The following is a 25,886-nucleotide window of genomic DNA, read 5'->3' as shown; positions in this document are numbered from 1 at the left end:
GCTGAATTGCTTCTTCCGCCTGTTCACAATGCTTTTTTCCTGTTCGCGAACGCTGTTTGCGTGCTCGGGGGGAAATATCTTGCAAACACACATTTTGAAAGCGTGAACAAGCAAAAAATTCTGCGAAGCCGCAGATCTCGGAAGTTTTGGCAATTCCACTTTCTCAGCGGAACGCGAAATTACCCAAATTCCACAAATGCAGCAAGTGGAACTGAATTTACCGCCCAGGCCTAGCGGAGACACCACATAAAAATACCACAGGCTGAGTCCACGTGTGATAAAGATGCAACCATGGATTTTCTACCCAACATATCTCTAGTAGATATTTGTAAAGCAGAAACATGTGGTTCTGTGCATCTTTTCATAAAATATTTCTCTGGTGACATCAATGCAAGGAAGATACCCAGTAGTGTTTAATTGTTCTAAGCATATTAGTAACTGAATTCGCCATTCTTTCCTTTCAATCAATCAATCAGCGGTTTATGTGCTACTCACCCGCGAGGGTCTTAAGGCACTGGGGGGGGGGGGGGAGCAGCTCCGGGTCAGTCGAAAAGCCAGGTCTTGAGGTCCTTCCTGAACGTGTGGTGGGTTGGGGAGCGCCTGATGTTGACCGGGAGCTCGTTCTAGGATTTGGCTGCGATGTAGGAGAAGGCTCTCCCGCCGGGTCTGTTTCTGCTGATGCGGGGGACCTGGGCCAGGGCGAGGTCAGTGGAGCAGAGGTTGCTCTTTGGTAGGTGGAAACAAATTCGGTCATTGAGGTATGTGGGTCCGATGTTGAGGGATTTGTAGGCGTGGGTGAGGAGTTTGAAGGTGATCCTCTTCTCAACGGGAAGCAAGTGGAGGCTTTGTAGGTGTTGGGTCATATGTTTGTGGCGTGGTGTCCCTAGAATGAGCCTGGCTGCGGCGTTCTGGACATTAACTATTCTTTTAAGTTATGGCACAACCTGTGATGTGCCACAGCTTGCTGCAAATGGAAAATGTTACTCACTTGCATGTTGCAGGCTCACATGCATCACCCACTTGCTGTATGGTTGGAAAGTATATAGGTTGCTCAGATTAAGCAGTTTATTTTTTTAAATTTACACATATAAGCAGTTGTACTCCAATGGAGAAAACAACACACTGATTTTAATTGAAGTCTGCGCGCTGATGCATTATGCCTCTCTGTATAGGATTACGAGTCGTTCTCCAGATCAAAACTCAATCAATTTATTTTTAGTAGTCAGAACCCAACCCATGAGAGATCACCACATGTGAACTGTAGAACTACAAGCAACAAATGATTGTTTACAGGTAGTAACATTTTCCTTCCTTCATATATATTACTGTCCACCTTTCTCATATTACAACTGTGCACTTCTTTCAAGAAATATTTCCCACGTATAATTTTCAGTGTTCATTTCATTTTGCAGCACAGCAGTCGCAGACAGAAAGTATGAATAGGAATGAGAAACGTAAAGCTTCTAGAGGAAGGAAGAATTTTGCTTTTAAAATGAATGAAAGAAAACACCAAGGAATAGACAGAAGACAGAATTTTAACAATAAAACACTACCTGCAAAGCAGAAAAGAATATGCACCTGCGTAAGAGCTTACGCCTGTGCTGAGTGTAAGAAGACATTTACTGGAAAGACGCATCTTTTACTGCACAAACAAACACACACAGATCGGTACCCCTACACTGAGCATGAAGTGAGGTTTGCTGATAAGGAAACACATGAAAAAACTCACAAAGGAGAGCGGCCTTTTCACTGCAATGTCTGTGAGAAAAGTTTTACTCAGAAGGGAAATCTTCTACAACATCAAAGCGTACACACAGGAGAGAAGCCTTATCACTGCACTGTGTGTTCCAAACCCTTTTCTCAGAAGGCACACCTTGTAATGCATCAAAGAACTCACACCGGAGAGAGGCCTTATCACTGCACTGTGTGTTCCAAGAGGTTTTCTCAGAAGGCGACCCTTGTACGGCATCAAAGCGTACACACAGGAGAGAGGCCTTATCACTGCACTGTGTGTAGCAAGAGCTTTGATCTTAAGGCAAGCCTTGTACGCCATCAAAGAACACACAGGCGACGGCCGTGATGCCGTACAGGATATGGAAACTGCTATAAACAAAAGGTGGTGCTCAGCAACCTCAAGTAACACATACAAGATGGAAGCCTTCTTGACGCACTGCCAAAAACCCTTAATTTAAAAAAAGAAATCTGATCTTTTACATCATCTAAGAATCTTCAGCTAAAGTTAGATCTCCTATGACATCTAACAATCCTTCCGGGCTGAGATCCTCCCTTTCCTCTGAATGTCAGAAGAGCTTTGAGTTAAAGGACAAACTGTAACGTTCGCAGCGTCTCCAAACAGAATGTAGGTTCTTCAACGTCACTAATGTCACTTCACCAAGCAACGAACTTCGTAGAGGCTGCTTCACTGCGAATTAAACCTGTCAGACTCTCATGAAATGTGGCAGTGTTGAGGACATGTTACCAAGTGTGGATCATAAACTATCCTGATATACATAACGTCTGGGATTCAACAACAAACTATTGAAAGACCTGAGCACATGGGAAAAAGAAACTAGCAGAAGAAATAGGAATCAAAAACCACTTGAGGGCAAAAAATATAAACTCTGTTCATCACTAAAGCAGGAACATCTACTCCCTATCAGTATCTTCAGACCGGCTGTGTAAATATTCTGTACAACCCATCCAGGCTGAGAGATCAAAAGAGGATTCATGGCTCCACCCATCTAATTCTGCAGTTTCAACTGCCGAGACCGTGACACAATTCACAATGTTTTGAGATGGTTTATTCTGGTGAGAATTTTCTTTTTTTTTGATAATCAATTGTATTATCATTTGAAAAGAAAAAAAAAGACAGCATACATCTTACACTGTAAAGCCAATTCCATCTCCAACAGACAGTAAAAAACCCCACTGTGTGGGTAGGAGTATTTATGCAAGCCACCCAAGCTGGAAAGCAGCACCCCGTTAGATGGGAGAGCCAAAGCTTGCAATTTAAAACAGTAGGATCAGCCATTTGCCCCAAATCTTATGGCACCTTCTGGGACAACCATGTTCCTCTTGGGCCACTCACCAATCCACTCCCTGGTGCGACTTTCGCAGGGTAGGGGGTTGGGCTGGGCCCAGGCTGCAGCAATATCTCATTTAGCCACAGCGACCGCTGTTCCCTGAAAATGTTTGTCCGCTCTAGAGCAGTTCAAACCTTCAAATACACCCAGGAGAAGAAGTAAGGGATCGTGTGGAACCTGCCAACCCAAGGTCTGTGTGAGCTCAGATTCCACCTCGGACCAGAATGGGTCAAGGCTAGGGCAAAGCAAACTATATGGTAGAAGTCGGCCGGAGTTTGGCCGCTATTTTGGTCAGAATTAAATACCCAAAAACTAACGTTCACATACATTACAAAACAAAGCAGATTGTCCGATAAAGACACTGTAAGGAGTATTTAATCTCATTGTGTGATGTGTTTTGTGAGGTCAATTGTGTCCTGTTCTAGTGTGAAGGGTGGGATTGACAACTAGACAAAGGACACTGCTGCAGTGAGCTCTTTGCCAAGAATGTCTTATTTTACGCAATAAAACTTTGCTAATAAACCAATCTGCCTGCCTGTTCCATGTGGTGATGAGACTGGAGATACTTCAAACTCATCAGTACGTTCAGAGTGTCTGTTTTCTATCTTGGTGATTAGTCTGTCCCGGAAGAGGGTGGGGAGGAACTTACGCCCCCCTGCAGACCTTCCACCACCCGCCCCGAAGATGTGAGGCGTTCCAGTGTGTAGTTCGCTCCATCGCTGTGTTTATTAGAGTAGTGCAAGCGTTACAAGTACACTTTGCACTGTTGATGTTTCAGAAGAAAACTTTTGAAGTTTAATAGTGTAATTGCTTTGGGAACACCTTTGTCCCTTGGACCTTTTCCTTTACTGAGCGTATTGGTTGGCTTAAAATAGTCGATTACTCTGGACACTGTGCCATCTGTGAGCGCACAAGGCGTGCCTCCAAACTATTATATGGAAGCAACAGCACTAGTGTATGAAGTCTTGAATCATCCTGGTGAATGTTGTGTGCCCCCCACAAGATCCACCCATAGTCATCAGTGACCATGAAGCAAGGGACAGACAGATGCCTGGTGCGAGGCTGCTCTGGGGTCACTCAGACACCAGTGCCGATGTCGCCACCCCTATCCCCGACAATGTTTAACATCTACGTCTCTCCTTGGGCCAGACTTATCAGGAGGCATGGATTTGCCCTGGTCTCATATGCTGATGATTCTCAGCTTGTTATCTCTATCTTCAATCAGCCTGAGGCCACAGTCGCCGGGTTTCATGCTTCTCTCACTGAGATCATGACCTGGGTGAACCATAGCTTCCTGAAAATGAACACTGACAAAACGGAGGTGATCAAGTTTGGCCCTGGCCGGTGCCTGTGGAATGACTCCTAGTGGCCGGTTGAGGCCGGGGAATGCCCGTGTCCTGTTCCCAAGGTCAGGAACCTCGGAATCATCTTCGATGACCAGTTTAATTTTTCTGCCCAGGTAAACAGTCTCACTTCCTCCTGCTTCTTTTCACTAAAAACCTTGAGAAAAATCTTCCCTTTTTTCTCACAAGAATTGCAAAAGACGGTGGTGGTGGCGCTCTTCCTGTCTAAACTGGACTATTGCAATGCCCTTTTTTGGGCATTGATAAGACCCAGCTGAGAAAACTGCAGTCTCTACAGAACACTGCAGCAAGATTACTTCTAAACATTCCTAAAGGACAATCAACCTCGGCTAGAATTAAGTCACTGCACTGGCTTCCCATCCAGCAGTGGGTGGAATTTAAGGCCTTATGCCTGGTGCACAAAGCACTTTATGGTGGAGGTGCTGAAGATATCCCAAAAAAATCCTACCTTATACCCCCTCAAGTACCCTTAGATCTGCTAATTTGGGCGCTTCACCAGATTGCTAAAATCAGACGGGCAAGATGGGATGGCAGAACTTTATCAAATTATGCAGTAAAGTTATGGAACAAAATGCCTATGGCCATGAAATTTCAATCTAATCAGCAGGTCTTTAGGAAGGACTTGAAAACATGGCTGTTCACTTCCACATAGTCCCCCGGTAACACAGGCCATACTACCTTTCTACATACACTAGCGCCAAGACGCCACGGCAATCGCGCGCTCTATAAACATATATCCTATCCTATCCTATTTGGGCAAGTGCTGGAGCTTGCTGTGGCTGGTAGCAAGCCCTGGATCTGCAGTGACGTGTGGATCTCTAGGAATGAACTAAGTAGCAATGGTGGCATGTATGTGTGTGCAATGAAGAGACGCCCTGGGGGCTAAGTGAATGATGAGACTAGGAATTGGGGGCCTCAGCTGAAGCTGTGATACCGAATTATTGTCAAGAGCAAGCCAGCGGGTCACAAGATTGTTACAGCTGCGTTGGCACATTTACGGCATATCAGCCAGACATAAAACTTTATTTGGCTTACATAGGCTCTAAAAGTACAAGTTACTAGCATATTAGACTAAAAATTCATTTACTAAAACACTGATTTTTTGGCGCCAGATGTTTGTCCCACGCAGTAAAATCAGTGCGAACAGCACCACGCACAGGGCAAGAGGGAACTGCATCTTTCCGCCGCTTGAGTAGAAGTTCTACTAGAGCGGCAGCTTCCTCAACGCGAATGGAAAGTTTCTCAACACGAGTGCGAGTGCCCATCCCCGGGCAGCCGCGTTGAGAAATCTCGTTGGGAGATTGTCTAGTGCTGGATTTTCCTTGCTCACGCTCGCCAATTTAACGTTGGTGAGCAAAAGCAAGGAAATGTTTTTCTGAACTCCGAGTGCTCTGAGGAGTGTGGAAAAACTCCACAAAGTCTACGAACGGAGCTGAGTTCACCGCCCAGACCTAATGTTTATGTATCTGTATATAAGTGTTGAGAGACATTTTTTTGGAGCTATCACGTCAAGAATTTAACATTTTATTAAGCACATATTGGTTGGAATAATGCTTCTTTTTCTATTACTGAATTTGCGCAGCAACCAATCAACAGTAAACTTAAAAACTACATTTCCCATGATGTCAGTAACCACAGTCCACAGATCACTGCCCATTATGCTCAGGTATGACCAGCACCATCTTACTGTCTCGTATTTGAGTATGCTCAGTTTCAAACAGTTCAACCACAATATCCCGGTCCTAGATGGGATTACCTTCTTTGTCTAACCTGGAACACGGCAATAGTTGTATAAACGTCACTCAGCTGAAGAGCTGTAAAGCTCCAACTTGAAGTCTGTTACCTTGTCTAGTATCCAGGTGTCTTGAGACAACATGTCCCAGTTGTTAAAGAAATATCTCACTTTTCCCCCCACCCAAATGTTATTTGACATGGAATTATCTATACCCTGAAAAATAAGCATGGAGGGATGTCTCACTCTGGGCGGTCCCCCCATAATTGAATTATTGTAGTCCTTCTCAGTGATAAGGGCATCAGGGGCTGAGTACCCTAGTACTTGACAGCTACTCTCTGTAGACAAATAATTTTGATCTTGCTGGTGCAAACTCTGGCCTCATTTACAAGAGGCCTGCCCAGCTGGAGCGTCACTTTTCTTTTAAAGCTCGTGTGGTGCAGGCCTCTGAATCATATCTACAAGGCGACGCAAAACGCTTCATAGATATGGAGTAAGGCTAGGCAGCGCAAAGCGCTGCGTTGGCTTACTCAAGTACAAAAAGAAGTGGTCCGAGTTATCAATCAATTATGTACAAAAGTATTACTTCATACCAATGGACACCACATATAATTAGGTACAGTGAAATATAGTTACTGATGCAATATTCTTAGTCAAATTGCATTTATTCACAGCAAAAGTTCACTCATTTAGATTTCAAACAAGGAATTTATCATATTATGATCGATATTCATTCAATGTAATTGTGAATTCATTACATTAAAAAGTGCTCTCGGTGTGAAAGGGAAGTGAAGAGGTTTGTGAGGGACAGGGTAAAGGTGGTGTGACATTAATAACATCACAGTAAAATAAAATACGCCTTTATAGTCAAAGTAGTATTAATGTTCCCAAAACACATCCCACATAGGCGAGATATATTCATTGCATTGGATCCTATGGTGTGTCAGGTTGGCGTAGTCTACGTTTCAACCCCTTGTGTGCTGAAGAGTTAGTATTGCCTCATGTTGGGGTCTTCATCAGGACAAAGGTAGAGAGCCTATGAATCAATGTAGAAGCTAGTATTAGTAATCTACGTGGTGAAATGGCTGTATTTGTAATAGGAAATGTAGGAGTTACCTACATGAAACTGACGGTCAACGGATGTCCCGTCGTTGTGTGGGCTAGAAGGCGCTCCTACCGATTCTGAAATAAACAAAAATGAAAAGAATCCTCAAAGGACAGTTCTGGCTGGTCAGCCATCAACCCATGGTTTGGAAGGGAGAGACACTTACTTGAGCATAAGTCCTAATGCGGCGGCATAGAGCGTTTAGTAGTAATGTCATTTCTGTGTGGATGCCGTACTTTTCTGGCACCGTTCTAAAAGTAATTGAAGTGCACCATAAGAGGCTGACAAGAGAGGAGGTAGTACATAGTACATCTAAATACAATTGAGGGGCATACACAAATCTACCCTTGTGCTGTTCGTAAAGTGCCTGGTAGAGAAACTCGCATCTACGATGTGCATCTAAATCATGCAAATGATCTGGTAAAGTGGTGAATCTTAACAGTCTGGATGGCGATTTTGTGGTTAATACTAACCCTGTTGGTCGGGAGGCGCATCGAATGGTTTAGTGCCGGGGGACTGATCTGTAAGGGCTCGGGGCTCGAAGGTAGGTGGAGGAGGTAGTACATAGTACATCTAAATACAATTGAGGGGCATACAAAAATCTACCCTCGTGCTGTTCATAAAGTGCCTGGTGGAGAAACTCGCATCTACGATGTGCATCTAAATCATGCAAATTTGGGCGAATGATCTGGAACTTAACAGTCTGGATGGCGATTATGGTTAGAACTAACCCTGTTGGTCGGGAGGCACATCGAATGGTTTAGTGCCGGGGGACTGATCTGTAAGGGCTCGGGGCTCGAAGAGCTAGGCGTATTTCTTGTTACCTTGTCGGCGTCCGAGTGTTGCCGTCCGTGCAGTTCGAGACCTCGATCTATCTGAGGATCCTCGCGGTGCCGCAGCTCGATGCTCGGTATCTAGGGGCTCGGCACTGTCAGGCCAATCGCCTGATCGCTACATAGAACGCCGCGTCATCATGAGGCGGGTCCGGGAGGGAGCGTGTAAAAAGATGCCTGTTGATTCTTAGGGATAGTCCACCTCGGATCGTATATGTATTGTGAGGAAGGGAAGCGTTGACACTGTTAATGCATAAACTGGTGATGTTATACCCGACAGGTTCAGTCTGGCTTAGGTATATGGTTCCCAAATTCCATGACAATTAGTATAACAACTTTCAGCATACATGAGACAACATATAAGTAAAAGCGTGTCAATATTTATAGAAGAAACAGTCGGTCATGATTAAGTGATTCTGCCAATCTAGTTATACATAGTATATGATGAACATGAGATATGTATAAAGATGTATAACAGAGATCTGTAGACAGCGTTGTACCTGTGTATTGCAATTGGTGCAAGTTAATATTTGTGAATGGAACCCATTTGATTGTGGATTCGGGCAACCTCTTACCCTTGTTAGTAAGTACTCTGTCTATTGGTAAAGTTTATGAAAAAGACAGTGACTGACCTACTATATATGTCCATATATATGGTTTGTTGTCCCTGGGCTTAATTGTAAAGCAGTCATTCGGGTTCAAGGCCCGCCATCTGGGCACAATTAGCATCTAGTTCGTTAGTCTTGAATTTGTGCATCCATTTGCACTCCCTGATGTTGAGAATAGAGTTCAAGTTCCCACCTCTTGGTCCTAGGGTAATCTTTTCTAGTACGACCCATCTCATAGATTCCGGGGAATGTTTTTTGTCCATGAAATGTTCAACCAGTGGTGCTCCTGCTGTTTGACAGCGGACTCTGCTGCAGTGTTGGAAGATGTGGTTCTTAACCCTTTGTTTGGTTTGCCCAATGTACATCAGTTCGCATGGGCAAAGAATGGCATAAATTACTCTGCTGGTGTTACAATTTGTGAAGGACTTCAGGTCAATGCTTAGGTTGTTGTGAGTGATTTGTTTGGTCTCCCAGCAGGTTGGGGCATGCTTTGCACATCGTACATCTGAAGTGGCCTACTACCTCTGGTAGATTCCAGAGTCCTTGGATGGTCGGTGCCTGAGGTGTGTCTAATAAAGATGGCTTACTCTGCATCAAGGAGATGTTCCATGGGTGTTGATGTGGGTGGTCCCACGAAACACCCATTTATTTTGACACCGCCCAAGATTTAGACACTCAAGTAAACCTGTGGCAATGCCAAAACCTTACACCTCCCCAAAGCAGGCATAACGAGGAGAAATGTTTTCATTTCTCCTCTTTTATTCCTCTTTCCATGTGTGCCACGTTCTTCAGCTGACATAGACCCCAGTGCACCATGGTGCAAGGGTGTCTGTGTTGGCGCTCGGCTGCTAAATGTGCACCTGAAAGGCCAGTAATGCACTGTGTCCTGTACGGTGCATTCCTGCCCTTTCGATTGGCGCAGAGCAGTGCACCAAAAAAGACTTGCAATGCTGCTGTATGCCAATTCTTGGTAAATGAGGCCCTCTGTGTTCCCCGATCAGTGTATGAGGTGGTATTGAACGTGTCTTGTTGGTCTAATTATCACAGCTCGGCCATGGGCTTATCGCTTGTGCAAAGCGGAGTGGGCACACTGGGGCGCATGCATCAAACCAGGCAATAGAAGACTGCGCTCCTCCGATCAGAGAGGGTGCAGTCTGACCCAAATCTACTGCTCCACAGATCAAAACGCCGTGGCAATTTCCCACTGATCGCATCGCTCAGCAGACACGTGTAGCAGCTTCTCTTTCAATTACATTAACAATCAAATAAAAGAATCAATCAAGAAGCAAATACACCGTACAAAAGCCTATATAAGAAGATCTGACCACAACCAGATATATGAATGATAACTGTGGGAAACTGGCTCTTTATAAAGTATACTAAAAAGAGGTCTACTGTACATGGAGTCATGAGTGGACGGGGTTTGCTTTAGCAATCTCAAGTTGCTCTTCTACGGAGTAGTGAGGTCGAGCAGCTTTAGGCTTATCAGAGAGGAGTGTCAGACATCTGTGATACACACAGAGTCAATAAATGGTACACACGACTCAATAAGGAGAGCCACACCCATTTATAAAAATAACACATATCTTGATATTTATTTAGGCACCAGAATCAATACGATCAAGTAACAGTGCAATTTTCATAAGCGTCAATGCTATCCTATGGAGGAAAGACAAATGCTGCATACGAGTTCTTTACAGCGACTCACCTGATCACTCTCTTGGACTTAAGGTGAGTATGGGGCAAGGTCCAAGGCAGCATCAACAGGTCACCCCCAGGGGTTCTAGGGCGGCCGGGTACAGTGGTGCAATACAGCATCTGGTGCCCAATGTTCATCTACGGGGATCGATCCGGAGTCCTCTCAGTCCTGTTTGGGTGCCTGCAGGATGCAGGGAAGCAGCTCTGCTGCTCCATGGGCGATCCTGGTTCGTGGGTGAAGTGCTGGCACTTCTCCCAGGCTTCTGGAGACACGGAGCTGCAGGAAAAGTGGTCTTTGTCGCAGTTGTCAAGGACAGCAATCCGGTTGGCACCAAGTCAGTTAGTGTCTTCTATTCCTTCTTGCAAATCTTCACAACCGTCTTCTTCTTTCAGGTCATCAGGATCTCATTTCATGGTGCCAGGAGCTCCCCTAAATACTAGTTTTAGGGGCTTTAGGGGAGTAAAGGGTAGAAGCCAAAGAGTCCTGAGGGAAGTGGGCATAACTCTGTCCCAGAGTTCCTAATTCTGCCATCACAAAGATGACTCCGAGATTTCACGTTCACTCAGGTAGCCCATCTTAGGGGGGGGGAACTATCCTGAAGGTGAACACACCTTCCTTTCTACTAATTTTCCCACCTTGTCCAGGCGCCGAGCAGACCCTGGCCAAGAGGGATCAGCATCCTCTCCTGTGAGCGAAGCCAGGTTCCCAAAGGCGGTGGGCTCTTTGAAGCTCCCAGCCTTGGAATGCTAATTCACAGGTCCTCCTGTGGGAGGGGTTGTAAACACCCTCTGCCTGAACGGGCTTTGTGTCGGACCTCCTGAGAGAAAGGCTGTCACCCTTGGGTGCCTGAACCTGGTCTGTGGTGGCAGGCTGGGTCATCTTCAGGACTAGAAAGGGCACCTAGGGAGTGATTCAGAAACAAGTGTAAGGGTATGAAGTGGAGACTATGTATGCAACTGGTGTCTGACAGTGGAGTGCTACCTACTGTTGCGGTGCAACGACGTAAAATATCCGCCGTGCAATCCTGGTGGGGGGGAGTGAGAGGCTCCTAGGGGAGGAGAAGGAAACAGTCACATTTGGGTCAATGAATGCTGTTTGAAACTAACTGTGTATTATTCAAGGTATCACTTACTAGATGGAACTGAATCAATATATTTCAATGGCTTGCGCTCGTAGTTGGTGAAAATGGCGTATATGTCGGCTCGTTAGTCTGACAGTACGCTTGGAATGAATCCAAAGTATCTAGGTAAAGAAACAAGGTTTATTAAAACCGGTATTGATTAAAAAATTGTAGCTTTTTTGAAAAGAAACAGAGAAAGGGGTACACATATGGCTGGTTGAAGATGCAACAAGCTATCCAGTACCCATGGTATGGCATGGGTTGACATTGTAGGCCCGCAATGGGGCAATTAATAAAGGTGAGAAGTGCGCCCGTTTCCAGGATTTCTAATGCTGTCTTGTTGAAAACAAGCGTTGTATCAGGCAAAAAGAGGGTATGTTATTGCTGCCACGTTTTTAATGAAATAGGCTAACCCTAGTGACAGTGGAATAACCTCAGTTTATCAAAGTGGGCCCGCAATGAGGAATGCGGGCACCGGGCAGCACAAAACAAATAAGTTAAGGAGGGAAGTGCGCCCGATCATAGGATGTTAGCCGCTGTCTGAGAAAATCTAGCGTTTAGTCAGGCGCGGGGTGCGGCAAAATAAGTGTGTCCTATGGTCTCTGACAAGATAAAACGAAGGCCCTCGCAGTGAGTGCAGCGGAGCTCTGCTGTGCACTTACTTGTTAACGAAGAGTCGGAAGATCGAGAGAACAGGCGTCTAACCTGGCATCGGTAGAGTGCCGTATTTATGGGACGTGAAAGACGTGCATGAGGACGGGCCGCGTAGCGCAACCTGGTGCGTGCGAGGATAGGCACTAGATGTCAAAAAAACTTGTCAGGGACTATATAAAAAGTGTCAAAAGAGTCGACCCCGTGATAAGGGCTCCTGTGCCTCAGTCTATTGATAATATTTATACCTGTTTGGAGACGAGTGATTACAGTGCCAAATTTTGTTTAGGGCATGATATGGCGTTGATGGGAGGGAAGTATCGAATACAGTGCCAAGACCTGTAGACATAGTAAGGTCATCCCATCCTGTATCATGTCCGGGAGAACCACATGTGGGATAACAGTATACTAGTGATCCCCGAGGATGAATGGCATATAGTATTAACACACTTGTGTCTGTATGTGAACGGTAGATATAGGACCCCATGTGAGATAGCAGTTCCCGTGTGTGGATGACATATTGGATTAAGGTCATCTGTCATTGGAAGCGGCTCTTGGTTTCATAAGCTTTGGGTTAGGCAGACAGTTCATATCAACATTTATAACCGTAGTCCTGACAAGGTCACATGAGATATATACAATGAAGGTCAGCGTGAAAGCTGGGCAAGTTGTTCATTACATATTACACAATCTTTGTACAATGCATAGCATTCCTAATTTGGTGTCAAAGCAGCCATGAGTGTGTACAACCGTAGCCCTGACATGGTCACATGAGATAAATACAGTAAAGGAAGGTATATTAGTTGGACAGGTTTTTATACATTGCAAGACATTCCTACTCTGGTGTCAAGCCAGCAAGTTGAGCTTTGGTAGCGTCTAGCTCGTTCAGCCCATTGTTTACAGTGTCCAAAAGATACATCATCTTGCATTCTCTCACATTCAGTATATGTGCGATATCTCCTCCCCTGGGGCCCAATGTTACTTTCTCAAGGACTACCCATCTGATTGAGTCTGGGGAGTGGGCATGTGTTTTGAAATGTTCAACCAATGGGGCACCTGGTGTTTCACATCGGATCCTGCTGCAGTGTTGTAGTATCCGATTCTTCGCTTTCTGTCTGGTTTGTGCCCACGTACAGGAGTTTACATGGACAAAGGATGCCATAGATAACGTCCCAAGAGTTGCAATTAGTGTGCGTCTTGAGTTGAATGGTATGGTGTTTGAAGGAGAATAACTTGGTTTCAATCGTCATGTGGCAAGCTTTGCAATGTGTACATCACTAAGCCCAAAACTCTAACCCAAAAGATCCCTCCCTCCCAGACCCTGTGTAATGATATAGCCGACTATTTCACCAGTAAAATAGACATCCTCACTAAAGACTTTCCCCAATTTGAGAAAGAAGAGCATGAGGTTGAAATGGATTTGAACCTGCATCAACCCAGATGGGAAAGCTTCAGATATATTAGTTTAGAAGATTCCCTTCAGGGAATATCTGCCCTTAAGTCAGGATCGCCTTTCGACCCCTGGCCCCCTGTATTCCTTAAATCTATAATCCAAGGTCATAAATTCCATCATTAACTCGTCTCTCCAATCAGGTGAGATTCCCCCAAAATGGAAGGTGGCAGCAGTGAGACCACTGCAAAAAAAGGCTATACAGGACCCTACAACTCTGTCCAATTTACGTCCCATTTCCCTTCTTCCCGCCATCTGTAAAATCACAGAAACATTTGTCAATAAACAAATGACAGCATTTCTGGACGAAAATGACATTTTGCACCCATGTCAAGCAGGTTTCAGGACCCACCATTCCACCGAATCTGCACTTTTGCCATCCACTGAAACCATCCGTGCTGCACTGGATCAGGGAAAGCTGGCTGTCCTGATCCTATTAGATCTCTCTGCAGCATTCGACACGGTTTCCCATGCTATCCTTTTACACCGCCTTGCTATGGCAGGCATAGCAGGAACCGTGTTCAAATGGTTTAAAAACTACCTGGCGCACAGGCGTCAGATTGTAATGCTGGGTAGTTTTTGCTCTGAAGAAAAAACTATGATAACAGGGGTTCCACAGGGCTCAAGCCTGAGCCCCACTTTGTTTAATGTTTATATGGTCCCCCTGTTAAAACTAATTTCTTCATTTAACATCAGCACAATTGCCTATGCGGATGACACTCAGTTGGTCCTGACACTGGACAAAAATCAATCTAACGCGGAAATCACATTAAAAGAATGCTTGGCAGCAACTTTCGAGTGGATGACACACAACCACTTAAAATGTAATTCCGCCAAAACAGAGATTGTGCCCTTTGCTCCTAACAACTGTTTTTGTCCACAAGACTGGTGGCCCGAAAAAGTAGAAGCCCCCCCAAAAACTATTAATACAGCACGAAACTTGGGCATTAAATTCGATAGCACCTTGTCTTTCAACCAACAAGCCAAAGAAGTAGCAGGGGTCTGCTTTAATATCATTAGAGGTCTCAGAAGGTTTTTTGACCTTCTTCCTTTGAGTGCCAGACGCACGGTCGCTGTAGCATTAATAACATCCAGGCTGGATTACTGCAATGGTCTGTATGCAGGGCTAAGTAAATCAGCCCTGCACAGACTTCAAATGGTCCAGCACGCAGCAGCCAGGTTAGTCCTTAGACTGCCTAGAAAGTCCTCGGCCTCGGCAGCCTTGGATGCTTTACACTGGCTCCCAGTACATAAGCGCATCCTGTTTTAGGTTCTCACCATTACATACAGAGCTTTCCACCATCAAGGCCCAGTGTATTTGCGTAAGTACTTTAGACCATACCATCCGTCAAGGGCACTCAGGTCATCCACTGCTAATCTGCTTCATGTTCCCAGGTTTAGGATGATGACCAGAGGAGGAAAATCCATAGCAGTCATTGGCGCCAAGGCATGGAACAAATTGCCTCCATCCCTGCGTCAATCTGCAACAGAGCAAATTTTCAGAAAACTATTAAAAACAAGGATATATTCCTTATCAGACTCAGGATGCCTAGCATTAATCTGATCCCTCCCACAGAACTGCTAGCTTTGCCATGGATTCTCTGCTGCGTACTGTAAGAAGGTTTTGAAGCGCCAAGATACTCCTTGGAGTGGTAGCGCGCTATATAAGTGCATTTTCACATCACATCACATCACATTTGAAATGTCCCACAATGGGTGGTAGGTTCCACATAGCCTGGATGGTTGGTTGAGATTGAGTGTCAAGTAGCGAGTGGACAAAATAGTCTCGTACATTCTTGGCCTTTTTTAATGCATGCATGGGCGGGTTCATTGTGTCTAGTTCATCGGATATGAGTTCCCAATGTTTATTTATTATTTTCTTGAACTCATTACTGCGTGTACAGTATGTTGTAACACAGATCATCCTGTTGTTGTCCTGTTTCCTCTCTCTGGGTGTCAAGAGTGTTTCTCTGTTCTGGTACCAAGCCCTTTTCCTTGTCCCTTAGGGTGTCACAATATATGCTGCAGCCCTTAGGTGCCCTCTTTATCCTCCTTGCCCTAGGTACCAGGGGTACCATTTACTAAGGACTTACAGAGGGTGCTAAAGGTATTGCCATTTGTGGAAACAATTGGACAGTTTTGGGAAAGAGATCTGGCAATGGGAACCTGGTTAGCAGGAACCCAATGCACTTCCAGTCAAAATCCCATCAAATACTAGATGAAGTAGGGGTGACCATGTCAAAAAGGGGCGTATTCCTACAATAACATCTGCACTCAAATACTTCTGCATTCATTTTGGCTGCTGAGGAGCAAAAAGAGGCAGTCAAGATGGTGCTGGCCATATTTGAGGAGAATAAAGGGCAGTGATTGGTAGGCTGTGGTTACTAATATATAGTATATAAATCTGTCTTTTGAGATTACTGCATTATGATTGGCAGCTGTGGAAAATTCAGTAAAAAAAAAAGAAGCATCATCTGAGCTCCGGGCCTCACATACAATATTGCTCTCAGGTTCCAAATTATCATTTTAGAGCATTTCAAACACTTACTCTTATACTAACTATCTGACCCTAACTCTTACACTATCTAACACTAACTTACACTAACTATCTAACCCTAACTCTTACACTAACTATCTCACCCTAACTCTTACACTAACTGTGCTCTATACACAGACACACCATAGAGATCTGGGACCTGCTCACCACCCTCTCGCCAGAAGTCGCCTTCTTCACAAAAACACTGACCAATGCCTCCTCTGCCCCTGACATCGCCACCGGCATCCCTGACGGATTCAAGAATCAGAGAAAGGAACTCCCCCAACGCCCAGACGGAGGACTCGCCATCGCACACAAGAGATCCAGAAGAGCTCCAGAACCACGCTGCGTGGGACCCTCGTCTACAGACCGCCCAGGCCTCATGCCTCTTCTGCCACCACCATTGCTGACCTCGTTGCACCCCACACCATCACCTACATGGACTACATGCTCATCGGAGACCTGACCTTCCACGTCGACAACCACAGCGACCCTGATTCCACCACCCTCCTTGACAACCTCGCCAACCTCGGACTGAAACAGCTGGTCAACATGCCCACCAACAGAGCCGGACACATCCTCAACCCCATCTTCGCAGGAGGGACAAACCTCCACTTCAGCCATACCACACAGCCCCTCCGGGCAGACCACCACTGTATACACTTAACCTTCAACACCACCACCGCACCCAAACCCACCCTGTGCCTGCCACGCAAGAACTGGAGTAAGATCACAGAGGGATACCTCAGCACCAACCTCCTCCACGACCCCCCTCGCCACAACCAACGCCAACTCCGCAGTCAAAAAACTACACCGCTGGATCTCCAGCTGCACCGACAAGCTCGCACCCCACTGCCACCCTGTCAAAGAATGCCCCTGAAGGCCACCTCGTTCACCTCCGACCACCAAGAAGCCAGGCGCTCCTGCAGATGCCTCGAGAAACTCTGGAGGAACAGGAAAACCACCAAAGATCAGAACACCTACAGGAATGCCATGACCTAATACCACCAGCGTATAAGAGCCACCAAGTGGACCTTTATCAAGAACAAAATCCACACGAACGCAAGTAACGCAAAAGAACTCTTCAACGTTATATAGCAGTTTACCAAACCCCCCTGCGAAGCCACGGACGTCTCACCATCCCAGGACCTCTGCAACAGGCTCAGCTCCTAATTCCACCTTAAAATCAAGGCCCTCTATGACAACATCAGCGAATAGACTGTAGACACCACCCCCCTCCCCTCGACCAACAACCAGCCCACCATCACCACCTGGAAACCTGTCACCACCGAAGACACCGCCATGACCATGAAGAACACTCACTCAGGAGCCCCACAGACCCCTACCCACCACATATGTACCACAGAGCAGCCGCCACCATGGCACCCGAGCTAGGCCGGACCATTAATGCCTCCTTCAAATCTGGCATCTTACCCAACATCTGGAAGCGGGCAAAGGACAAGCCCCTCCTCAAGTAACCCTTGAACGACCCGACGGACCTAAAGAACTACTGGCTTATCTCTCTCCTTCCCTTCGCAGCCAAAATCACAGAGAGATCCATCAATGCCCAGCTGACCACCTTCATCGAAGAGAACGCCATCCTCGACCCCTCCCAGTCTGGAATCTGTAGCAACCTCAGCACGAGACTGCCCTCTTTGGTGCCACCAGCAACATCCGCATGCTGCTCGACCAAGGCCACACTGCGGCTCCTCATCCTACTAGACCTCTCTGCAGCCTTCGACACCGTCTCTCACCGCACTCTCGCAACCAGACTCCACAACACCGGTATACAAAGAACCTCCCTCGACTGGATCCGCTCCTTTCTCTCTGGCAAAACCCGAAGGATCAAACTCCCACCCTTCCTCTCCGAACCCACAGAGGTCAGCTGCAAGAGTACCCCAAGGATCCTCGCTCAGCCCTACGCTGTTCAACATCTACATGGCCCCACACGCCACCATTTCAGACAGCATGGACTCAGCATAGTATCTTACGCCGACGACACCCAGCTCATCCTCTCCCTCATGAAGAACCCCTAAGACACCAGACTCTGCTTCCAGGAAGGAATGAAGGACGTCGCAGCCTGGATGAACAACAGATGCTTGAAGCTCAACTCGGAGAAGACAGAGGTCCTCGTCCTTGGGCCCCCTATCAGGAAATCCTGTCACACTATCCTTGGCTCGCCAAGGAAAGTGTGACATGTTTAGGCTTTTGACAACATACATGTTGTCAAAAGATTAAGCATGTTGCAGTAATTCAACAATTAATTAACTGTTACCAGTGGTTTCTTTCATTATTCATTTGTTGCTGTTTTCTGTGACCAATGCTTATTTGTATATTGTTTTCCTTTTTAACATTTGTTTTTGCCAATGCTTGTTGAAAGTAAGGAGCTAGGGGAGCACGTGCATTTAAATGAGACAGCTGCTCTGTGCAGCTTAAACATGTGCTTGGTAACTGAATTGACACGTTGCCAGAACGCGCCCAGACAAAGCCCAGCATCCAGGCTATAAATAGCCTTGCTCTTCAAAGCCCTGGTTGCTCGGCTCTTTTGATTCCTGCTCGTCGTTCAAGGATTCCACAGAGCCCTGCGTCATTCAAGCCTTCAAGGAAGAATTCCCCAGAGCCTTCTCCTCTTCAGCAAGCACTGGGACTCAGCCTGCAGGCATTTCTCCCAACTTCAAGTTCAGACAGAGTTCAAGGACATTGCAGAGCCCGTGAATCTCTCGGAAGAGCTGCGTTTTCAATCATTGTTTATTTTAACTTCGTCTCCTTTCCGCTTCAGTTATCTCTGTGTTAATTGCTTGGGACTTTACATGCATTTTTGATGAATGGACATTTTGGGACAATATTGATCTTGTTAATACTATCCTTTATGAGGACAATAATGATTTCGTTTTTATGACTATTGCCTAATGTAAAAGCGCGTTACTGGGCTGAGAAGAGGCAATCATTATTCTTTTTCTTGTAAAGTGTGTAACCCTGTTTGTACACGTATTTGGCAGCGTGTGTGCAGAGAACAGATCTTGTACAGGTCTCCTGATTTAGGCATACATGTTTTTTGTTTTAAAAGTGACTTTATTTAAAGGCACAAGTAACTCCCTCTAAAGGTGCACCATCCCCAAGTTGTTGGAGAATCCTGGCAGCGTGTTAAGGACACTTTGGCCAAATCATTATTTTTATTTATTTATTTTTAACAAATTTTAATAGGTTTTGTCAAACAGCATACAAACATGCGGCATAAACGGATCTTCGGCATCATGGCCCTTGTCAGGACAAAAATCAACATTAGTCCGCACCCTCCGTCCCTCTTCGAGTCCCCCCCCTCCCCCTCTACCCCCACTCCTCCCGGTCAGTGTGCCTCCTATTACCTCTCCTATAGAGTGGCATAAACCTTTGTGCTGCAGCACTCAACTCCTTCAAGGACATTCACAGTAGCAGCTCCCAGCAGTTCGATAACCCATAAATTGTGCAAAACATAGCAAGTGATCCTAGTGGTCCTTCGTTCCCATTCAACAATGGCAAAACCATCACATGCACCTGGGTGCCAGGGTCTAGCTGGTCCCACCTCCCACATGTACCCCCGCACTCCCCATCCTAGTCTCCAGCGTCTGACTCGCCGGTGCATCTATCTCATCTCCCCCCCTTGCTTCTACCATTGTTTGAAGGTCCGCCGCCAGTGCACCCCACGCCCTGGCCGCATCCAGCGCTTTGTCATTAGAAGTGCGTCTGGCTAGTTGTAACCTAAGAGTCCCTTCACTATTCGCCCATTGTTGGAAACTCCCCCGCCACCTCAGAAAGCTGGGGTCCCCCCTTAACTTCCAGTGCATAGTGAGCTCCCTCTTGGCCATAATCAACCCCAGGTCAAAGAATTTACTTGTAATTTTTGTGGCTGGTGTGTGTGGAAACCAGAGTAAAAGGCAAGCCCCCATTCTTACTTCAACTTGGCGCCCCGTGACCTCATTCAAACATGTCATGACATCAGTCCAATATGTACCGAGCCCTGCGCAGGACCAAAACATATGACCAAAGTCAGCTCCCTCTGCACTGCATCAAGGGCACACCGAGTGAGCTCCTCCAAAGACCTGCTGGATTTTAACCGGCGTTAAATAAGCCCTGTGTAGCGTAAAATATTGGACCAACTGAAACCGAACATTGCGTGTGCCTTTCCAGGCCCGCCGCACGAGCTGTGGCCAGGTCACCTCCGGTATCGTTCGGCCGAGGTCTCCCTCACAGCGCTCCCTCAACCTATCGAGGGGCGGCGGTCCCTCCAATGCCAATCTCCTGTACAAGCAGGTGATAGCCTTGAAAGTGCCAGCGGCCATCGTGATGTATTGGCAGCCCAAGGATGTGGGGGGCTCTGCCAGACCCATCTTCCAGTGTTTCTGGATTCCTGACACCAACGCCGTATGTAACAAAAAATCACCCCTTGGCAAATCAAAGGTGCTCTGCAGTTCGTGGAATGGCAGCAAGGTACCATCCCTATACAGGTCTCCTATCATGTGGACCCCACGTTCCTCCCAGTCGGCCAGTGCTGACCAATCCCCACCATGTGGGAGGGCGGTACACATGCCCAGAGGGATCTCCGGGGCATACGGGGTGATAAATCCCGCCCGTTTCTGGCTACGTAGCCAGCATTGGATTGGCGTAGGGTGCGCTCCTCGAGAGTAAGCTGGTCCAGCCGAAGCCTCTGCTGAAGCACTATAAAGGACAAGACATGGCGCTGAATGATTCTGCCCTGCGGGCCGTCTGGACCCCTAAACTCCCGCGCCACCGCCTGCGTGAGCCACTGCAGCTGTGCCGCCAGGTAGTACCATTCAAAATCTGGTACCGCCAGTCCTCCGTCCTCCCGCGATCTGAGCAGGGTGCTCAACGCCACCTGTCTCCTGCCAGAGCCCCAGATAAACCCTACCACCATCGACCGCAGCATCCTGAAGAAGGAAGCCGGGATCCACACCGGCAGCGTGCGAAAAAAATAAAGCAGCCGTGGGAGGGCCACCATCTTTAACAACGCTATTCGTTTGGCCAAAGCATTATATGATTGACATTAGGAAACGTCTTGCATACATTAAGATGAGATCATAGGGTGAACTAAATCTATTGCATAAAATCTCATGTAATGATCTAGATTACTCAGCCTAATACAATGCCTGTTTATGTTATAGAAGCAAACTGTATATACCATAGTCTTTACTGAGAGACGACCTAGTTGACAAGGCATCACACAAAGAAAGGTAATGTGCACATTAACCCATGTGTATGTTTTACATGTAGTCCAACGAAATTGGGGAGTGCAATGCTTAAGCGCTGTGTGTATTTTTTAGGATATATCTCAAGTAGCTTGCCGAGTAACCTTCCAGAACCTGGCTGGCCCAGACAGCACATCCTCCTTTTGGTGTAGCACGAAGTGTAGCAGTCTCCCTCTCTATGTCTCTCATCCCAAATCCCCTTCCCTCTTTGGGCACCTGCCAGGGATTCTGTTTTTATCAGCAGCACTGAGAGGTGCTCAGGGTGGGTTGAGGAATAGTCATCGCCCTTGCAGACGGACCTGGTTTCCAGGTGAGTTGCTGGACTCACATCTTACACCCTCCTCCACTGCCTGACAAAACACCTGGTGTCCCCCCGCCCTCGGAAACCCACCCACTCCATCAAACCTGGCCCGTAACCTATGCATCATTCTAGACTCCTCCCTCCCCATGACCCATCAGATCAATGCCGTCACCTCCACCTGCTTCAACTCCCTCCGCGTACTCCGCAAGACCTTCAAGTGAATCCCCCCGAATGCAGAAAGACCATCACCAATACACTTGTAACCAGCAGACTGAACTACAGCAATGCCCTCTACACCTGGAATAAACAGAAACCTGTTTCACAAGCTCCAAACCATCCAAAACACCGCAGCCAGACTCGTCCTCAGAACCCCTCGACATGAACAAATGACCCAGCACCAACAAGACCTCTACTGGCTCTGTGGGATTAAGAGAGTAACCTTTAAACTACTCACCCACGCTTACAAATCCCTCCATAACATCGGACCAAATACCTCAACGAGAGAGCCACCTTCCACATACCCAAAAGGAACCTCCACTCCGATGACCTTGCCCTAACAATGACCCCACGCATCCGCTCAACTCAAGAAGGTAGAAGAGCCTTCTCCTATGTCGCTGCAATGACCTGGAACGAGCTCCCAGTCAACATCAGATGGTCCCCTAGTCTGCACACTTTCAGGAAGAACCTCAAGACCTGGAATTTCGACTGATCCGGAGCTGCACCCCTCCATCCCAGCACCTTGAGTCCTTCGCAGGTAAGTAGCATGCTTTACAAAACCCTGATTGATCAATTAATGCTAACTTACACTAACTATCTAACCCTAACCTTTACAATAAGTATCTAACATTATCTCTTACACTAACTATCTAACCCTAACTCTTACACTAACTATCTAACGCAAACTTACACTAATTATATAATGTTAACACTTACAGTTACTATCTAACGTAAACTCTTACACTAACTAACCCTAAATCTTACACTAACTATCTAACCCTAACTCTTACACCATGTAACCCTAACTCTGACACTAACTATCTAACCCTAACTCTTACACTATCTAACACTAACTTATGCTAACTATCTAACCCTAACTCTTACACTAACTATCTAATCCTAACTCTTACTCTAACTATCTAACCCAAACTCTTTCACTATGTAACCCTAACTCTTCCACTAACTATCTAATGTTAAATCTTCCACTAACTATCTAACGCTAACTCTTACACTAACTATCTAACGCTAACTCTTACACTAACTATCTAACTCTTTTGGAATGCTGATATGGGATGCAATACAATTACCTCTTAATTCCATTGGAATACCTCAATACAGTATTATCTTGCCAAACTAATCATGAACAGAACATAGGGCAGGGCGCAGTGTATTTAAATAGTTGGAGATGTACTTTAAAGTTTTACATTTCCTGGTAGTAAAAAACCCACAAATTAATTTTTTCACCACAGTGAGGCCTACCTCTCACAAAGGATAAGATTGGATTACCTTTTTACCTTTAATAAGAGATAAGGTTTGTTTGGGAGCGGGTAGTAATGGCATTTTTGGTGTGTGAATAATTGTATTTTAAAACCCTCTGTAGTGGTAAAGTCAGATTGTAAGACACAATTCTAGAAATGCCACTTTTAAAAAGTTGCTATGCAACAACAACTGGTTCTTTAGGGAAGAGTACAATTTATTTCAAGCTAGAGGATTCTGGTCCTGATTAACTAGGACGTGCCAAATAATGGTGTGACAGAAAAATGATTTTTAAACACAGCACATGAAATTAATAAGCACCACAGACTTAGAAAAACGTATTATCTCAATAAATCTGACATAATGCGATTTCTTCTTCAATGGTTCCTTTTTCGAACCCTTACAGACCTTGGACACACTTGATCCTTTGTCCACCTCTTCACTAAGTGGAGGGATACTTCCCAGTTCATACTTTGATGAGAACCTCAAGAAACATGATGTTCGTACTTTGACCGGGCTGTATTAATATTTACTAGTCCTGAGGATGACCAGTTGTGATGTTTACGAACAAACCTATTTCAGGTGGTCGAAACGTCAATGATACAATAGGTGTTCCATACCAAAACCTTACATATGTACTGCCAAGAAATTAGCATATGTTTCAACAGGCTAAAGAGTTCTAAACGGACACCGCATTAAGTGATTTTTGTTCTTGCATATTGTCAATTGTTTGTTATGTGGTATTACTTTTTATGTGACCACATTTTTCGTGTGGTACTGATTTATGTTTATTATTATTATTTTTGCTGAAAAACAGTCCTGTGTCTGTGATGTGTAGCACTTTGCATTTCTGCATTATGTGAATGTTATGCAGAAAAAATCATTTTTTTCTTTGTCTATGGTGCTTATTATCTTAATTTATGTTTTCCAATCCTGCATATGCCATGCCATTCATTGGCACATCCTAGTTAATCAGGAACCAAATGCTCTAGCTTAAAAGAAATTGTTCTCTTCACTCCAGAACCAGTTGCTGTTGTATAGCACTATTCTCCCAGGTTAAGCAGGATACAGGGTTTACCCATTAGAATTCATGGATTTTCAGAAAGTTGCCATTTTGTTGTCTCTGCTGGATCACTAGACTAGGTGTTGTTGGCAGTTGGTCTTTGTGTATTCCTCTCAGACAGCGACACAACAGAGGGCCTGGGTGTTGGCAGGTTGGGCCACCCAAGGCAGGATGGAAAGGCGGAGCTGTGAACAGCCCTAATTACACTTCAAAGACACTGCTTCAGCTCAAAACCAAGGAACTTTGCACTAGCCTATGTTGCCTTCAGACAGACTGGGGCCAGTGCAAGGGGCAATAACTTCCAGACACCTTCCAGTGGGGAAGGCTCCAGAAGTTTCTCCCACTTTTAAGTGGATACCAGGTATAAACAGGGACCCTCAAACCCACTCTTCAGTGCACTCCTGGACCTGTGGATACTACAGGAGAAGGACTGCTTGAGGCCTGCTCTGCTCTCTGGGAAGGAAGACTGGACCTGCATCCTTCATCCCAGGCCACCTGAGTGACTCTAAGGGCTAGTTAGTTGGCCACCTGTTCTGAGCTACAGGAACACAACAAGCTCCAGTGGTCTCCCTGCAACTGCCCATCTGTCCTGTTGCACAGAACCTGCGTACCCTGCTGGCCTCTGTTCGAGTGAGTTCCTTATCCCAAGAGGTGCCTCCCAGGTCCTGGCCCCTTGGTGTGGCATCGGCTGAGGTCTGAAATACTGAAGTTTTGGGCTTTTTGAGACCAAGATCTTGCTAACCACCAACATGAAGCTCCGGTGAACAGACTCTTCACGCTACAGCGACGGCCATTGATGACTGGGTACGCGAGAGCTGCACTTCGGCTATAGCATCGACCGCGCACAGTGACCACCAAGATACAACAACGACCATCTGTGACGTCCAAAGCTACAGTGTCACCCGGCCTGCTTGTTTTTGCCCACAGTGACGACTGTGTGGAATGCTGTCCCTTGTCCCTGTGGCCTTTACTATCATGAACAGGACTCTTAATGCTTAACTTTAGAAGATAACCTTTCCAGTAGGTCTAATCTGGTCCCTCTATCCTGCCTGTGCTCCAACATGGTTGGCCTGAATTTGTGACTTTCCCTTGGTCTCGCACGACCAGATACCCACGAGTGGCACTTTGTGCTTTGAGGCGCTGTACCTACCTTACATCTTTGAAATTGCATATCTCCAGTTTTTCCTGTTGGATAATTATCATTTTGGTGTTAAATCAATAGGAACATATTACTCAATTTTTTTCTAAATTCAGGTGGGAGTTTTCTTGTGTTTGTGTTTTTAATTTATTACTGTGTGAGTGCTGTGTTGGACATGGCCCTGTTCTCATGGTCATCGCAGAACATTTTGCCTTCCTCCCGTATGTTTTTTCTGACCTGTTGTTTGTGGTTTTATGATTCTGGACACTTTATCTCTGCTGATCAGTGCTAAAGTGCATGTGCTCTTTCTTGTAAACTTGGTAAGACTGGTCTACGTCTGTTTGGCATATTTAATTTACCTATAAGTCACTTGCACAGTGGTATCCCATATACCGAGGGACTGTAAATTAAATGCTATTGGTGGGCTTGCAGCGCTGCTTGCGCCACTTACCGAAGTAGTCTTTCAAACCTGTCTCAGGCCTCTGTG

The 25,886-nt window shown here is 45.9% G+C and overlaps 1 protein-coding gene across 1 annotated transcript in view; it reads left to right on the top strand.

Annotated features, from left to right (window-relative positions):
- The window catches only part of LOC144758779 (uncharacterized), a 210,165-nt gene that overhangs the window by 37,124 nt on the left and 147,155 nt on the right, over positions 1-25,886 (top strand). The window contains 1 exon segment of the mRNA XM_078646449.1: positions 1,413-2,076. Within this exon segment, the coding sequence (XP_078502575.1) occupies positions 1,413-2,076 (664 nt within the window).

This window comes from Lissotriton helveticus, chromosome 1_1, assembly GCF_964261635.1.
Source record: "Lissotriton helveticus chromosome 1_1, aLisHel1.1, whole genome shotgun sequence".
NCBI lineage: Eukaryota > Metazoa > Chordata > Amphibia > Caudata > Salamandridae > Lissotriton > Lissotriton helveticus.
This window is presented reverse-complemented; position numbering and strand designations above follow the sequence as displayed.